General features: G+C 37.7%; 1 protein-coding gene across 1 annotated transcript in view; it reads right to left on the bottom strand.

Annotated features, from left to right (window-relative positions):
• The window catches only part of Pex12 (peroxin 12), a 24,263-nt gene extending 4,995 nt beyond the window's left edge, over window positions 1-19,268 (bottom strand). Inside the window, exons 1-7 of the mRNA XM_071676609.1 lie at window positions 19,113-19,268; window positions 17,307-17,415; window positions 14,171-14,373; window positions 12,445-12,536; window positions 9,270-9,404; window positions 6,034-6,196; window positions 2,933-3,027 (exon numbers count right to left, since the gene is read on the bottom strand). Coding sequence (XP_071532710.1) covers window positions 2,933-3,027; window positions 6,034-6,196; window positions 9,270-9,404; window positions 12,445-12,536; window positions 14,171-14,373; window positions 17,307-17,415; window positions 19,113-19,232 — 917 coding nt within the window. The 5' untranslated portion in view covers window positions 19,233-19,268. The remainder of the gene's footprint in view (window positions 1-2,932; window positions 3,028-6,033; window positions 6,197-9,269; window positions 9,405-12,444; window positions 12,537-14,170; window positions 14,374-17,306; window positions 17,416-19,112) is intronic.

Below are 19,268 nucleotides of genomic sequence, written 5' to 3'. Positions count from 1 at the left end.
GAACTAGGGTGTATACACCAAGATTTTATCCTTTAACCATTACAGTTTCTAAGACACTGGCTTGTTCACAGAGACCCATAAACTACACATTAACTCACCCAGATTTAACGTGTCACTTATGCAGAATGCACATGGTGCCTTCCAACTAAGAACATGAATCACCCACTGGAGCTTAGGCCTCAGGCCTGTTACTGTCAAGACTCAAGAGTGGTTCTTCAATAAGGAAAGACAGAAATAAAGCAATGTAAAAATAATTTATGCTCACACAGCTCTGTCTCCATTACAGACACAGCTTCTCATGGCAACACTTGCCATATTTAAACTAAGCACTATGAGCATAAGTGAGCATACTTATATGAAAAAATCTTACACTTAATGACAGAATGGCATCTGAAGGTGATGTACCCATGACTACATGGGATAGGATGAGCAGATCTAAGCAGAAGTATTGTCCAATAAAAGTGTTTGACAAAAGCCGTAAGACTTCTCTTCCTGATTTATCTAATGAGTGATTCTTTAAGAAAGTCATAGTATAAGCAACTTTCCCTATATGATGGATTTATACAGTTGGCCCAAATTATTAACAGGGTAACAACATCTTGATTCAACATGAAATGTTTCCTCATTGAAAAAGGCATCAAGAGACATGGAAGATCAAGCATATGTTCACCAATGTAATCCTCCATAAGCCTAATGAAATTCTGCATTATCTTTGGATGCAGAGAATATAGTCCCAAAGGGAATTATTTCCAAAACTGTATCATAACAGGATTATCATTAACCAAATTTCAACAAAAGGTTTTTCATCTATAAATTGCATGAAAATGTTTGGCTCTTTCCTGAGTACAATGCTTTAATAAAACAAACATATTGGAAATGATAAGGGACTTTTTAAAACTCCCACCTACGCTGAAACAAAGCCATAGGTTGCCTTAGAAAATAGGATCACAATAGTCTACTTCAAATGGGCTAGAAACATTACCTACAAATCCCACACAAAATAACTCTAGCAGGCATTGAGACTAATGTCTTGCTGGCTTTATTCTTGTCATGAAAAGGGCTGAAAAAAATCCCCAAATACAGTGAGTCAGTTATTAATAGTAATTCTGATTCAAAACAACAAAATTTTGGTCTTCCTTACAGACTTATCTCTATGTGGAAGCATCGACAAACGAAAAAGATCATCACAAAACATTCTCCATGCTTTCTTCTAAACACTTGTTTGAGAAAATCCAAACATAAAGACTGCAAAATAAAGATTTGATTATGAATCTTTTCTTGGCAGTGGCACAGCATAAGACAACAAGGAAACTCTTGGAAGGAATGGTATACTCATATACCATGGAGTTATTACATTCAGATGAAAAAACTTCACTTTCCTGAGGAATGCCTTTTTACCTTTTGAAACAAGTTATTCAAGGCATAACACCAACCTGCGTTTACCAGAACTTGAATGTAATACTAGTTATACCCACAGATCTTTACTGATAATAAAACTTTTGTTGGTAGACATCAAAATGGAAGTAGGAAGGTTTTCATCAACACCTGTCCAGTGAGGCATTTTGAGTTAACAAAAGACTAACAAGGGAGCACACTCAGTATCACCTAGCACTTCACCAGTGGGTACAAAGAATGTAACAGGAAGAGTTAAGAAAATGATATTACACAGCCTACTTCAGTTGTGAAAACCCACAATGTAAGAAAGCCTGAGATACTCCTCCTCAGAATACACAGAAATTAAAGACCTATGGAGTTCAGTACCCATCTTTGTCAGACATGAGAGACATACCGAGTGTGGCAAGTGGTTGCTTTGGGCCATTATACATCAACTTCAGCCTCCTGAATGGCAAGTGGATGCTTTAGACAATGCTACATCAGCTTCAGCCTCTTAAATGAAAAATAAGAGAATCCCTCCTCCTATGAAGTTATGTTCTCATTAACTGTGGTAATAAGATGTATCCTGCCAGAAACAGAGTTTTGAAGAATGAAAAAATTTCTTCTCTGCAAAGGAGGCTTGCAAGCAATCCATCAGATTTACAACCAGCTTACCTAACCCTTTGCTTTCTCTATTTTCTCTTCCTTTTCTTTGTCGATTGGAGTGGATCCAAATGACAACTCACACATTCAGTTGTGCCTTAAGAACCCTACTTAGTCCTGAGAAAATGGAGGTGCTCACTTTACATTGGCCTATCATGTGATGAAAGGAGGGTCTAAGGTCTTCAGAGTGGAGGCAAAAAGACCATATTACCCAAGTCAGGGGAGTCAGAACTCTGATGTGTTCATAAATCAAATATAAATGCTTTCATTTTTCAAAAGGTTCTTTATAGAAAAAGTAGATAAAAACACATAGTAAGATATCTAATAGTAAATGGAATAATGAGAAATGTCTGGGGTAAACGATGGAAAGGTCTGTGGGGCAAGGATGAGGATAGGGGGTTGTGGTTTCAGTGCATTACACATGACAGCTCATGTATGGATGTAAGTGGATGTGGCCTTTCTTTGTCTATTTTCTGCTGGTATCTTGCTGATGGAGGGGATGACTATTGGATACAGGGGAGAAGAGAATGTATATGTTATCTTTTTTCTTTTCTTACATGCATTTGTGATGTTTCCTGTGGAGCAGGGTGGTGTCGGGAATGGATAAAGGCAAACAAGTATGAATATGTACATGTACATATTTGTATGTATATATATGTATATGTGCGTATCTGTATATATATGTGTATTATATGTTTATTTCTTTGCCTGTTTCCTGGCACTACCTCAATACTGCAGGACACAGCGATCAAGTATGAAAAAAATAATGCTTATATTCACAGTGCTAATATAAGAGTCCTGCTATGTCAAATTCATCTTTCATAAGCCGGGGCAAAAATCAACATACATACGAATGATGGAAAACTCAGTGTATCCACTGGATCCATTAACTTACCCTGAAACAGACAGCACTGTATCTTGTTTTCTAGTTTTGAAGCATATTGGACAGTCTTCAGTCTTCAGCCCACTTACTCTCTGTATCCCTGCAATCTGAAATAATTTGTGTAATATCTACTACACAGGCTTATAAATTAAAAATAGAAAATTCCACCAAAAGAAAAACAGTATAAATATAACTGCTGTAGGTATGTATGTGCAAACATATGTGTTCACTAGCATATCCCTGGGTAACTTACTCAGGCATGAAGTGTATGTATGCATCACATTACTGCCAGAAACCTTTTTGGTCTTCAAAAATACTAGAAATAGGTTATTTCTGTTATGGCAAAAATGCATACATATATATGCCAGAATATATATGCTAATGCGGGAGACAACAACAAAGCAAAATAAAGAAATATAAATAAGATCTACATATGAATAAATAAAAGCAAAATGAAAAAAAAAAAAATAAATTTATATTATATTTTGTCACTGTCTCCCGCGTTAGCAAGGTAGTGCAAGGAAACAGACGAAAGAATGACCCAACCCACCCACATACACATATATATATACATACACGTCCACACACACACACATACATACCTATACATCTCAACGTATACATATATACACACACACACAGACATATACATATATACACACGTACATAATTCATACTGTCTGTCCTTATTCATTCCCGTCGCCACCCCACCACACATGAAATGACAACCCCCTACCCCGCATGTGCGCGAGGTAGCGCTAGGAAAAGACAACAAAGGCCACATTCATTCACACTCAGTCTCTAGCTGTCATGTATAATGCACCGAAACCACAGCTCCCTCTCCACATCCAGGCCCTGCAAAACTTTCCGTGGTTTACCTGACGCTTAACATGCCCTGGTTCAATCCATTAACAGCACGTTGACCCTGGTATACCACATCGTTCCAATTCACTCTATTCCTTGCACGCCTTTCACTCTCCTGCATGTTCAGGCCCCAATCACTCAAAATCTTTTTCACTCCATCTTTCCACCTCCAATTTGGTCTTCAACTTCTCCTCGTTCCCTCCACTTCTGACACATATATCCTCTTTGTCAACCTTTCCTCACTCATTCTCTCCATGTGACCAAACCATTTCAAAACACCCTCCTCTGCTTTCTCAACCACACTTTTTATTACCACACTTCTCTCTTACCCTATTATTTATTACTCGATCAAATCACCTCACACCACATATTGTCCTCAAATATCTCATTTCCAGCACATCCACCCTCCTCCACACAACTCTATCTGTAGCCCACGCCTTGCAATCATATTGTTGGAACCACTAATCCTTCAAACATACCCATTTTTGCTATCCAAGATAACTTTCTTGACTTCCATTCATTTTTCAACGCTCCCAGAACTTTCGCCCCCTCCCCCACCCTGTGATTCACTTCCGCTTCCATGGTTCCATCCACTGCCAAATCCACTCCCAGATATCTAAAACACTTCACTTCCTCCAGTTTTTCTCCAAACTTACCTCCCAATTGACTTGTCCCTCAACCCTACTGTACCTGATAACCTTGCTCTTATTTACATTTACTCTCATCTTTCTTCTCTGACACACTTTACCAAATCAGTCACAAGCTTCTGCAGTTTCTCACCCAAATCAGCCACCAGCGCTGTATCATCAGCGAACAACAACTGACTCACTTCCCAAGCTCTCTCATACACAACAGACTGCATACTTGCTACTCTTTCCAAAACTTTTGCATTCACCTCCCTAGACAAACAGATGGGGTATATATTTTCCACACTCGTTTGCTGTTTCATACTTTAGCAAGATAGCATCAGGAACAGACAAATGAGCTTTAGAGGAAAAATCCATACTCAGTTTTCTCGTATGTTCCTCCCTTGGGAAATGAAAAATATTGAAGGGGAGGATGTCGCCATTCACTACCTTCCCTCTCTTAGTAACCTTCTACAATGTGCAGAAGATACATATTTAGTAGTCTTTCTTCCCTATACCCTGAAATAAAAAAAAAAGGAAACTATCGAGTTGTATTGTTTCTTTATTACTTACCACATACCATCGACAAACTTGATAGCTTGGCAAAGTTGCCTCTGCAGTATTTCCTTCTTAGATCCTGTGCCCACTTTTATCCCTCTTGCATCCTCTTCTACCACAGTTAAAATCAGAGACTACATGATCACTTTTTCATATAATTTTTCATGTTCTGTTTCCACATATACAAGTTGGGATGTGAGTATAAATGGAGAAAACTTGGAAAAAGTGAATTGTTTTAGATACCTGAGAGTGGACAGGGCAATGAATGGAACCATGGAAATGGAAGTGAGTCATAGGGTGGGTAAGGGAGGCAAAAAATCTGTAAGTACTGAAAAATGTGTGGAAAGAGAGACCATTATATGGGAGGGCAAAAATGTGTATGTCTGAAGGTATAGTGGTCCCAAAAATATTTTACGGATGCAAGGCACTGGCTATATATAAGGCTGTGTAGAGGAAGGTAGACATATTGGAAACGAAATGTTTGAGGACAATATGTGGTGTGAGGTGGTTTGATTAAGTAATGAAAGGGTAAGAGAGAGATATGGTTATAAAAAGTGTGGTTGTGAGAGCTGAAGAGGTTGTGCTAAAATGGTTTGGACATATGAAGAGAATGAGTGAGGAATGTTTGACAAAGAGGATGTATGTGCCAGAAGTGGAGGAAACAAGAACACAGAGACCGAACTGGTGATGGCAGGATAGAGTTTAAAAGATTTTGAGTGATTGGGGCCTGAACATGCAGGAAGAAGAAAGGAATGCATGGGTTAGAGTGAACTGGAACAATGTGATACATTGGAGTTGACTTGCTGTCACTGGACTGAACCAGGGCATATGAAGTGTCTGAGCTAAACCATGAAAGGTCTGTGGGGCTTGGTGTAGATAGGTATCTGTGGTTTTGGTGCATTACACATGACAGCTAGAGAATGGATGAATGGATGCGGTCTTTCATCGTCTGTTCCTGGTGGTCAAGTATGAAAGTAAAAAAAAAAGTTATATATGCCTATATACATACGTAAACTGGAAATACTAAATACATGTAATTTACAACAAGGAAGTACAGAGTTCAACCTGTGGTGGTGGAGGAATGGGCTGAGTGATGATGGATCTTGGAGTGTTACCACTTGAGTAAAACCAATCAAGAAATTGAAGGAAGAAAGCTCCTACTTCCAAAGAGTTCATCAAGGATGAACCAACTCTCTCCATCACCCACTGTCCAAGCTCCTGGAGGCTCCTGCAAACAATATATATTAAGAATACAGTATAGTTATATTACAAAAAGGTACTGATTTTTCATCTTTTCTTTTCTTTTAAACTATTCGCCATTTCCCACGTTAGCGAGGTAGCGTTAAGAAGAGAGGACTGAGCCTTTGTGAAATATCCTCACCTGGCCCCACTCTGTTCCTTCTTTTGGAAAATTAAAAAAAAACGAGAGGGGAGGATTTCCAGCCCCCCACTCCCTCCCCTTTTAGTCGCCTTCTACAACACGCAGGGAATACGTGGGAAGTATTCTTCATCCCCAATCCCCAGGGATATTATTTTTCATATAATACATATATCCGTTTTTGTTAGTCATATTGACAATTCCCAAACTAACCCCAGTATCCCTTTAAACAATCTTCTCCATTTGTAATGATTTTTTTCTTTTAATTTTCAAAGACATTATGTTGATACATTTTTATTGCATCAATCAGTTGACAAAAGCAATGACAGTCTTGTCAAGGAACTTTTCACTCTAAAGGTGTCCATCATTTCTTCGCTTCAGATTGCTGCACAGCCTCAAAGCTGCAGAAGCCCCATAAAAGGGGTTCTGGAATTACATAAGTATTGTTTTTCTTTTCTTTCATATTTGATCGCCATTTTCCATGTTAGCAAGATAGCACTGGGAAGCAGATGAAGAAAGGCCACATCTGCTCACGTCCATTCTTGAACTGTCATGTGTATTGCACTAAAACCACAGCTCCCTATTCACATTCAGGCCCCACAGACCTTTCCATGGTTTACCCAAGACGTTTTACATGCCTGGCTCATTCCATTAACAGCACATCAACCCAATGCATGTCATTCACCTTCTTGCATGTTCATGCCCTGACTGCTCAGAATCTTTTTCACTCCATCCTTCCATCTCCAATTTGGTCTCCCTGTTCTCCTTGTTCCCTCCACTTCTGATTCATATATCCTCTTGGTCAACCTTTCCTCACTCATTCTCTCCATATGTCCAAAAAATTAAAATTTCAGCACATCCTTTCTTGGTCTCTCAGCCAAACTCTTTTTATTATCATACGTCTTGACGTACTGTCAATGGACTGAGCCAGGGCATGTGAAACATCTGGAGTAAATCGAGGAAAGGTCTGTGGCGCCTGGATGTGAACAGGGAGCTGTGGTTTTGGTGCATTACACATGACAGCCAGAGCTGAGTGGGAATGAATGTGGCCTTTTTTGTCTGTTCTCCTGGCGCTACCTCGCTGAAGCAGGGGGTAGTGACGCTGTTTCCTGTGGGACAGGGTAGCACAAGGAATGGATGAAGGCAAGCAAGTATGAATAGGCACATGTGTATATATGTATATGTCTTTGTATGTGTATGTAAATGTATGTACATGCGTATATGTTGATATGTATGTGTGTGTATGGGCATTTATGTATATATATGTGTATATGAAAGGATAGGCCATTCTTCATCTGGGGTTGACATGAGTTTTAAGATATGAAAAACTCTCTTCTTGGCAGTATCCAACAAGTTACAAAAGAGATCTCAAACCTATGGGGATTAGAAACCTGTAAACCCTCAGCTTATTGGTGAAGCACAAACTTTTATCCTTCACCTCATGTGTCCATTACGTCTAATTTTTCAGCTATACCAACCAGGCTCAAGCAAAGACAAGTCAGCAATGCATGTCCTACTCAGTAGGTCAGAAGGTACCTCGTGCAGGCAAATACAGTTTCAGTGTGGGTTATGCTACTTTGACATGTCAAATAAAAAAACTGTCCAGAGGCCATATCAGCATGTATTTTGCTTGATGTATTACAGAAGAATACTTCATACAAACAAAGAATCATTTGCATATGATGAACAGCTTCATGCAACGGGAAAGGCCATTGACTGCAGAAGCGAAGTATGTTAGCATGCACAGTGCTACTCAATATGTAGAGGAAACCTTACAGATAAAGCCACATTAGCAAATACCATGTTGCTCGATGTGTTAGTAAAGACTTTGTATGGACATACACATAAACATGTACTGTGCTGCTTGACACATAACAGGATGAGACACTGTACAATTAAAGGCACAGTAGCATGTGCTTTGCTCTTAATGCATTAGATGTCTCTCTATTCCCTTACTTCTCCCTATGGACAGGTAAATGTCTAACCGAGGCTTTTGTTTTTCATTCCAATAAAACACAAAACATATGACTGATAAACCATGTTTCCTTAAAGGCTATTGTTACTGATCAGCAAGTATAAAACACACTACACAAGGCAAGTCTAATGCTGACATTAGTACTTTCCAATTTGTACTGTATCCTTAATACATATTGTATTATGCATTTAAACATATAAGATAAATGAGGGACAAGCCAAATTTCCTTGTAAGTTATTACCACTGACCTAAAAAAAAAGCATCTAATGATCTAACTCTGTGTATCATATAAAACAGTATAAACCCTGAAGGAAAATTGACTTTCAAAAGAATGAAAAATCAAATAAAGGGGAGGCCTAGCTTAAAATATTCACATATAAGCTTTGTCTTGACCTGGCCACAGCCTGCCCCTCTGATCCAATGACACTGAAAGACTAAATAATGGAGCAGTTGTGCAGTAGACCCAAAGCACCATGTCATTGGAGGGAGAGAAGGTAGGACAATGACTTGGCAATTGATTACAGCAGTATTCTAAGAACTTTTCTCACACCTCCAAAACATATATATATAGTTACATTTTTTACATTCATTCAAATAACTGGCATTACTACTTGTGTGTTCACATACAGTGCCAACTATATTACACAGCTTTGAGGGATAGATGGCAGATGAGAAGGCTGGCTCAAAATGTGGATTTTTCATACTATATTGTAATGTTCTAACACCTCTGAGTTTAGGCCAAGAATGGAACATTCCAGCATATAAACCACACAACATTCTAAACTTCAACTGAGAGGGTCAAAGACAGAAAAGGGCATTAGAGAAGGTTAGAAAAAGCTGTGGGAGCAACTATGATGAGTAATGGTGTGAAAGGCACTTTAAATGAAGATGTAAAGAATGTTCTGATACTTCAACAAGTTCAATTTGTACAAAAACTGAATCTTTTACCTGACATTTCTAAAAGATAAAAGCCTCTCTGCTCTCGTTTCAATTATTTCATAATCATCCTTGTTCAGGTTAGCAAGACGAACTCCGCACAGCAACAACAGGGGACTGTGAAATCTACTCTTTCCTATCACATACCTGTAGAGAAGGAAACTTACATTCATTTGTTGAAAAAATCTCATGATGCATGTTTTACCAATATTCCTGAAGGATAACACACTCTCTGCTCTCATTCCAATTATTTCATTATCATCTATATTACGATTTGCAAAACAAATGCAACACAGCAATAACAGAGGATTCTAAAGTCTCATTTTCTCATTACATATCTGTAAAGGGAGGGAAACCAACACTCTTTTGTTACTAATGAAATCTCAGATCTGGTTTTCTCATTTCGCTTGGGTGAATGATATATTACAAACATTACTTTCGCATCTAATGCAATGACTGACAAAGTTGAGATGGAAAATTCTCATTACTAAATGATTCCTAAATAATCATATAACTGTTGATAAAGTTCCTCATTAAACAGGGTTGTCTCCATTCAGAACAAAAGGGTTAGGGAAATCTAATATTTAAATGTGTGAGGTGGGTAGATGAGAAAGGGTAGTTAGTGGTTGGATGATGAAGTTAAGATGCTAGTAAAAGAAAAGATAAGTGTATGGGTGTATATGGAAAGGAAAGCAAGTGATTAGGAAAAGTACAAGAGCAAGTGGCAAGAAGTAAAGAGGAAGGTTCAGGAGCTGAAAAGGAGGGCAAATGAGAGCTGGGTGAGCAAGTATAGCAGAAATTAAAGGAGAAAAAGAACATGTTTTCGAAGGAGGTTACTGTTGTGAAAAAAGCAACTGAACAAATGGGAACACTGCTGAAGGGCACAAATGAGTAAGAGGTAACAGGCAGAGGTGAAGAGGAGATACTGAGTGAGTACTCTGAAGGACAGTTGAATGTTTTTGATGATAGGGTAGCAGATGAAGGATGTTTGGGTCAAGGAGGTACACAAAGTAAAACAGCCTTGGCAAGTGGTTTCATAAAAAGATAAAAAAAGAGGTGATGAAAGCCATGCACATGATGAAATGCAGCATGGTCTCTGAAGTGGATGGCAATTCGGTTCAATTTCTTAAGAAAGGAGATAACTGTGTTGTTTCTTGGTTAGTTAGGATTTTCAATGTATGTATGAATCATGGTGAGGTGCCTAAGGATTAGCTGAATTCAAGTGCCACAGTATAAAGGCAAAGGTGACTCTTTGAATTGTAGAGGCATAAGTCTGATCAATGTACCTGGTAATTTGTATGGAGAAGTGGTGATTGCGAGATTGATGGCATGCTCACAGCGTTAGACGGGATGATCTATGTGGTTTCATGAGTGGTAAAGATGAGTGGATCAGGTGTTTGCTTTGAAGATATGTGTGTGAGAAATACTTAGTTTAGTGAAACAGAGGAATTTGTATGTGACATTTATGGATCTGGAGAAAGTATATGGCAGAGTTGATGGAGAAGCTTTGTGGAAGGAAAACTATTAAAGCAGGAGTTTTAGCATGAGAGTAAGGCACATGTGCAAGTTGGTAGAGAGGATGATGAGCAGTTCCATGAGTGTGTGTGTGGCAGGGGTGTGTGATGCCAACATGACTGTTTAATCTGTTTGTGGATAGGGTCTTGGAGAGATGGGTAGGTATACAGTCTGTTGGGGGTGGGGTGACCTGGGACATAATTCCAGTGTTGTTTGCTGATGAGACAGTAATGGTGGCAGATTCAAGTCAGAAACCACGGAAGTTGGTGTCTGAGTTTGGAAGGGCATGTGAAAGGAAAAAATTGAGAGTAAATATGAATAAAAGAAAGGTTATTAGGTTCAGCACTGCAATGAGGCAGCTTATTTGGGGTGTGAAGCTGAAAACTTGGAGGAAGTGAAGTGTTTTAAGTACCTAAGAGTGGACAATGGCAGTGAACGGAACCATGTGAGTTAAGATGAGTCATAAGATGGATGAAGGGGCAAAGGACCTGGGAGCAATGAGGAATGTGTGAAAAGAAAGATTATTATTAGGGATGAAAGGGGTTAATTCCTTACAAAAAACGTTTTTGGCACAAGACGATCCACAGATAAACATGGATGAGAAATGATGGTAGAGGAGAACAAAAGGCTTTGATTGATTATGTGGCAGTGAATGAAATATTGAGAAAGGCCATGCTAGTTGCTAGAGTTGAGAGAAGATTCCTTAGAGACTGATCATTTTGCTGTTCTTATGGAGATGAGGATCAGGGAAAAAGCAGAGGTATGGCATAAGGAAGAATGGAGAGGTAAAAGTGTTGGCAAGCTAGATGAATCAGAAAAAATGCACAGAGTATGAAAGAAAGGTAACTGAAAGCTTAGACAGAAGTGCAATGAATGTAAGGAGGGATGCAGTCATGTGTGAAAGAGGTGTTTAAAATGCTTAGAGAAGGTAGTGACACGAGTTTAAAAGAGTGTGCAAAAGGAGGAAGTTGAGAATAAATGTGAATAAAAGGTTTAGCAGGGATGAGGGGCAGGTTAGTTGGGGTGTAGTTTGAATGGAAAAACTTGAAGTGAAGTGTTTAAGGTACTTGGAAGTGGACATGGCAATAAATGGAACCAAGCAGAAGTGAGTTAAAGGATGGATGAGGAGGGCAAAGGTTCTAGGAGTGCAGAAGAATGTGTGGAAAGAGAGAATGTTATCTGGGAGGGCAAAACAGGTTATTTTTGAAGGTATAATAGTCAAAAAAAAAAAAAAAAAAAAAAAAAGATATGAATGCAAGGATTGGGCTATAAACAAGGTTGTGCAGAGGAGGATGTTTGTGTTGGAAATTGGAAATGAAATGTTTGAGGACAATATCTGATGTAAGGTGGTTTGATTAAGTAAGGAGTGAAAGGGTAAGAGAGAGGTGTGGTAATAAAAGAAAGGTCTGTGAGGTCTGGTTGTGGATAGGGAGCTATGGTTTGGGTGTATTATACACAACAGCTAAAGAATGGATGTGAACATATGCAGTCCTTCTTCATTTGTTCCTGGCACCACCTCACTAAACATAAGAAACGGGGACCAAGTATATAAAAAAATTGTATATAAACTCCATAATTTTTCGTGTTTTTACCCAATCTTGCTTATATTCTTTTTTTTTTTTTTTTGAAACAGCAACTCTTTATTACAGCCTTACTTAAAGTAAAAACTGACCTGACATAGAAAACAAGTGTAAGGAACTCCCAGGAGAAATGCAATACAGGCCATAACTTCAGAAACAGCTTCTGCATCTTGTTACTCCATCTCTGAAACAAAGTAGTAATTCCTGTATTGTTAATTAAGTAATGAGATACATAGTAAAAGATTTAAAGACATGGTAAGCACAACACTGTATGGTTTCTTATGAAAAAATGGAAGTGCTGGGTGGGATAAATGCACAAAATTTTTATTGCTAAGAGATAGCAAGATAATTGGAAAGAAAGAGCTGTATGAGATAAAAAAATTAGTAGTTATGTTATTTTGAAATATGGAATCAAGCTGCTTTCCTAATCTTAAGATGTAGTGTCAGGAAAAACAAATAATAACCTCAACTATACACATCCAATTTTTAGTTATCATGTCACAATGTACAAAAACCAGTGCCTCGGATTAATCCAAGGATTACAGTCACTCTTCTTATGTCTTAGTTCAGCCCAGTGACAGAAAACTGATCCATTTCAAACACATCTCTCTAATTCATTCCACCCAATTTACATCTCTTACCCTTCTGAATGTTTTGACCCTAATACTATAAAGCCCCCTTTATCTCATCCTTCCATCTCCTTGGTCTCCCCTCCCCAATGCTCTCCCCACTTTCAACACAGATCCTCACAGTTAATCTCTATTCACTTACCCTTTCCACATACCTAAGCTATTTTACTATACCATGTTTGGCCCTCTTAGTCAGATTGTACTGACTACCAAAACTCTCTTTGACACTATCATATCTCTACGATGTGCGAAATACCACAGATGAAGCTGATGCATTTACACCTGCTTTTGCTCATGGTCATATTAAAGCAGTGTATGTGAATATGTCAGATACCTTGACTAAGGTAAAAATGCTACTCCTGAGGGTAAATAAGGTAAGACCTAAAATGAAAAGAAAAGTAGGGTAATGCAAGAAAGAAGAGGGATACATAGTAAGATATGAATTAACATAAAAGGGGTAAACACATAAAGAAGAGCAGATAATCTCATAAAACATTTTCCTTCTATATTCAACCCATAAAGTATAGGGCAGTAACATCCCCAAACAACATAGCTTCATTGTTGAAGGAAAGAAGGAAGTATCATTGCATTCAATCAACTGAAAAGTAGGAGCAGCTCACTGGGTCAACTGGAGAGAGTGGCCAGAACACAATAAAAAATGATGCTATGTCTAGTCACCATCAGCCAAACTTGAACTCACTTGTTGGCATCAGGAAAATCACCTTGGCAACCCAAAGTGTTGCTGACAGGCTCTAAAGGTTCCTGGCACAAGGCATGCTCACATATTGGAGCATGCACTGGTCGCAGCAATGAATTAATACCTCTGCCCATAGACAGAGGGTACAGGTGTCATCTCTCTTGACTGGTCAAAATTCAACTTTCCCTAAAGTTCAGAAAGCCTACTTCTCTCCAGATTGTAGAAAATAGCAAAAGGAGAAAGTGGGCTGTGAGATAAATATTTTCAACAGTGTTTGCTGCTTAAAAGATACCAGACAAATGCTAAATAAATATAGATCCTTTTTTTTTCTTCAGTTCTTTGTCCACAGTAGATGCACATCCACTGAATATCATTACTTTTATATTAATAACAAAACATAAAGTGAAGCATATTTGCCTTATTCCTTGCACTATCAGTTTTACTAACATCTTTTCAGGTAACACTTCATAAACAAACTATTCATGATCTCACCTCATCTGAGAGTCTATCATCTGCATCCTTGTCCCGAACATCTTGAAAAACATTGTCCATCAAATTACGAAAGTATGGAAAAGCCACAAGTGCCAATACTGACTTCATGTATGCTTCATGATTCAAAGTCAGTGGTTTTAAGTTTTTCTCTTTCTTCAGATGAACTCTCTTGAGGTCATAGAAATTTTCAGCAAAAGATGCACCTGCAGAACTGGCATACTAAGTGAATAAGAATCTTAACAAAAAAATTACAAAAATAAGGTCAAGCATAAAACTATACATGTATAAAACATGAATGTTAAGCCCTACACAAATATGTAGGTTTTGAAATCTGGAAAAAGAATTCTCAACACAAAGACCTGGAAGCATGAGAGACATCCTATTGAATATCTGGAGAATAATCAGGGTAAGAACCTTCCAACATTCAGTATTTCCAGCAAGGAAGCAGCAGCCTTCATTTCCTTCTACTAACCACTCACACTTGGTAGTGGAAGCTCACTCATTTTGGGCCCTCACTTAGCCACCCAGAGCCTGCCACAGGGATGACAATGATCCACTTGGTCACTGCTGTTAGCAACTAACACATTTTGCAGGTCAAAGTCAACAACCCAAAACTGGTCAAAATTATGTGAGAAAGTTTTTTTGAAAGAATTAAAGGTGAAGGCAGAGCCAGGTAAGAAAACCAGGAAAAGATGTAGAGGACACTATCTTGAAAAGAAAACCATTTTTTACTTTCAAAACCTGCATTTCTCTCCTCTGCAGTCAGTCCAATATTTCTTACCCAGTCAACTCTCCCTAAACATATAATTTCCAACATCTTCCCCCTCCTCTGTAGTTTCCTTATGCTTTGCATCCATACAGCATTGCTGTAGATTCCTTATGCATTGCATCCATACAGCACTGCTGGGTCTAAAGTACCTTTAAACACACATTTTTGCTCTCCCAGATAGTGACCTCTCTTTTCACACATTCCTCACTGCACCCAGCATCCTCATCAACCCTATGACTCTCTTCAGCTCCCATAGTTCCTTCCATTCCCAAACAAATCACTCCGAGGTATCTAAAACACTTTACTTCCTCCAAACCTTCTCCATTCCAACTCATACCCCAGGTAACCCATCTACTCACATTTACTCTCAACTTTCTCCTTTTATACACTCCCCAAAACTCAGAAACCACTTACGTAGTTCCTCACTTAAATGTACCACCAGCACTATCCCAACAGTGATCAGCAACCCACTCACGTCTCAAGCTTCCCCCACCACAGACAGCCAGCAGACGTGCTTCCCTCCCCGAAATCCTTGTATTCACTTCCCTCACCATTCCATCCATCAACAAATTAGACAGCCACAGTGACATCACACACCCTTGTCACGCACTCATCTTCATCTAAAACCACTCATCCTACTTGCATACACACCTTACTCTTAATAAAAACTCTTCACTGATTCTAGTAGCTTTCTTTCCACCTTCCACAAAGAATCTCTATTAACCCTATCATATGCTTTTTATGAATGCATATATGCTACATACAAATCCTTCTGTTTCTCTAATTCTAACAAACTCTTCAAAGCAAACACATGATCCAAACATCCTCTACCACTCCAAAAACCACATTATTCCTCCCATATCTGATGCTCTATACTGTCACCACTCTCTCATACAACTTACCAGGTATAATCCACAAACTTATACCTCTTTTACTTACCTTCGAATTAAGCTCTTTTTTTTATTTTTAGAGATCCTTTAACATCACTTTGTTCTGCCTGTTAAGAGGAAACCCCCTCACTAAGTCAACCTCATTTCTTATAATAAGACCCATTTCTCCATAAAACAAACCCCATTATAAATGCTTATAAATGCTTTTTCCACAAGATTCTCAGCCTGTAGTCATAATTTTACAGATAAAACCTTGTTATTGATGGTGAAGTGCATAATTTTAGTTGCTGAGTCAACATTATTCCTTTTCTACCAGAACTCTTGTAACATCACATATTGGAAGGAATTAGTTTTAGTTAGAAAACTTGCAATAATCATTCAATGAAAACCAATGATTTGCAGGAAAAAAAAATCTGGTTTCAACTCCAATGATGCATATGCAATTGTTGTTAAGCTGAAAGTTAAGGAAATGAGTGATGCATAACAGAAAATGATATATTATGTGTGCCTTAGTAAAAAAAAGATGAAGACAGAACACAGGAGGAAACGCAAAGATTCAAAAATAAAAGAAAATTATATGATGAGAAACAGTAAAAAGAGAGTGAATGAGAAACTCAGAATGAAGTTCAACCGGAACTGTAGTTCATTACAATTATATGGATATTTCAGAAAAGACTTAGAAATTAAGGAAAAATTGTATTTCTGATGAAAATATCAAATGACAGTATCATCTGAATTAAATGAAACAAAGATAAAAGTAATAATCTGAGGATATCATGGTAGAGCTAATGTAGTGCGTCAAGTTTATGGCATCACCTTCATTCCTGACTTTGAATTTATATGCCACTGATAAGCAATCATTTTCCTATGCTAATTAATACATAAGTACTTAACAGTAAAAATAAGAAATAACAGTAATATCAGTAATGATTTTCCACTTGTAACACCATGTTGCCAATCAAAAAGTTTAAGATTCTGGAGTATTTCCGATTTTGGATTTTTTGATTAGGGATGCTCAACTTGTAGCAACATTAACTTATTGTAAATCAGTGTGAAACTGTTTGTTTGCAGACAGAGCATTGTATGTCTGTCAGACAGAGAAAAAATGTACCTAGGTGATGCACAATAGGCACTTGCATGTTTTAAAGCACAACATCCCAAACTGAGGTCAGAAATTAACAGATCATTCCATTACATCCCAAACACAGTCTGACAGATCCTTGTCTTACTGGACTATATTTGCAATGTAACAAACTTTTATGGAACTTTCCATCAGATCCTGAACTTGGTCCAAAGAGCCTGTTAGAAGCCAAATTCTGAAACATTGAAGCCTGTCAGAACGGGTTTCCATTAATGCAAATACAGTTGATTACATGAAGATGTACTATATAACTATCATATCATGCAAGAAATCTTTTTGCATGGCCCCTGCTTTCAATGTGGCAAATGGAAAGGATAGGCATAATAATATACTCACCATAATTTGATAAATAGTGCTGCTGTATAATGAGATTAAACAGCACAAATATTTCACCATTGTACTTTAAGCACCATCCATATTTCTCAGGATTACTTTCTGCTATCACCTGAAACAAAATAATTAAAAAATAACCAAGGTCCTTTTCCAATCTAAAGACATTTTTTACAAAACTTACATGTAATTTAGCAATTATTAAACATTCTTAATTCTACATGTCCTTAAACTTTTCAGTTCTAATCATATAAAAAAAATTGTCTCCATTTGCTTCATGAATCTAAGCAAAACCTGAATAACAAAATTTTACATTGCCTTGTAAGCAATCAGAGCCAATTAATGCCAGTGAATTATAGACATTTAAACCTTAGCAGAATGCAAAGCATTTAAATACTGGTGCTAGTGCCATTTAAAGCCATGACATACCCAATGACTCACTACATCATCCTTCAATTTCATTCTCCTCTGCTCTGCTTAGAAGGTATCTTCCTCAAATACTATAACTATTAACACTACTTTGGGTCTCCTGATATGTCCGAATATGATATCAAAGTTGGCTGTTGTTAGCATCTGAACCTCACAAAAGCTCACATATTTACAATATATATCAGGCTGGGTGGCAAGTCTGAGGGAGCATATAACATCATCCATCAGGGTTCTCTCTAGGCAACAGTGTCTTTCTTGTGGATGTTTTCTATGGGCTATTAAGGATTGCAAGTAATGTATGGGATCTATATATGCTTCTATCAAATGCAGGTAGAAAAATTCAGAGCATACAGTATCCATAGTTGGGACTCCCAAAAATAGTATGCTGGAGCAATTAGGACTGAAAGGGACACATGGCTCAATTTCATTTTCATAATATCAACATACTGAAAAACGTGAATTTAAAGGCCTGATGGCTTAATCCCTTCTGACCTCATATGAATTTTAAAAAATAATAGTTTTATGTTATCTAGCAAATCTACAGCTATGGCAACCTCAAAATTACTGAAAGTTCTAAAACTAATAATTCAACTTAACATCTTGATTCAAACCCTAATCATTTAACTGCATACCCACTTGGAAATTCCATAAGGGATGACTGCATAAATATATCTAAATATATGATACTTTTCACAAAAATTCAATGTGATTTTGGCTAAGTGTGGGGAGGATATGTAAGGATATATTTTCATTAGACTGAAAACTGTATTCTTAAATATATATACACATATATATATTTCATACAGAAGCACACAGCTATTTGACCGACACAATGGCAACAGTGGGTCACGTAGAAGTGAGTCAATATCATTTTCTAAGCCATTTTAATATTGCGCAAACAACTTTTCCTTAAAAGGCAAGTTTTTAAAAATATCTATTCACATACATGGATCCAAAAGATGAAAATATGAATTTCAATCTAACTAAATCCACTGAAAGTCATAAGTTTTATAAATCATCATTTTGAAGCACAGGAAATATATCAACATTTCCTATATTTCCAACCGCGGGACTCTTACGTCCTCCTGTTCTTAGTCTATATTTATTTAATCTAAAGCTGATCTAAGACTCGAGAGTACTGAACAAGGAGGCAACAAAATCAGTAAAACCAATGTCAGCATAATACCGCTTTAGCCAACGTGTACTGTTATAGTGGCACATATGTTGACAAGGTCACGACTTCAAACAAAAATTTCAAAACTAATTTTGACAGCGACACTTATGTTGGCAAGGTTATGACTTCAAACAAGAATTGCAAAGTTAATTTTGATACCACTTTTCAGCACTGTGGATTGTGATTCTGCTCTCATTTTTCGAAGTTACCTTCATGATATGCTTTACTGCTGGCTGTAATGTTGACATAAGACCATCTTGAGCTACAACATCGAATATAGACGGACGATCCCGTGCCGTTATTGTGATGTGAGCACCGTATTCTGCCATTGTTTACATTATTGAAGAGAATGTGTTCGTGTTGAC

The sequence above is a fragment of the Panulirus ornatus genome, chromosome 23, assembly GCF_036320965.1.
Source record: "Panulirus ornatus isolate Po-2019 chromosome 23, ASM3632096v1, whole genome shotgun sequence".
Classification (NCBI taxonomy): domain Eukaryota; kingdom Metazoa; phylum Arthropoda; class Malacostraca; order Decapoda; family Palinuridae; genus Panulirus; species Panulirus ornatus.
This window is presented reverse-complemented; position numbering and strand designations above follow the sequence as displayed.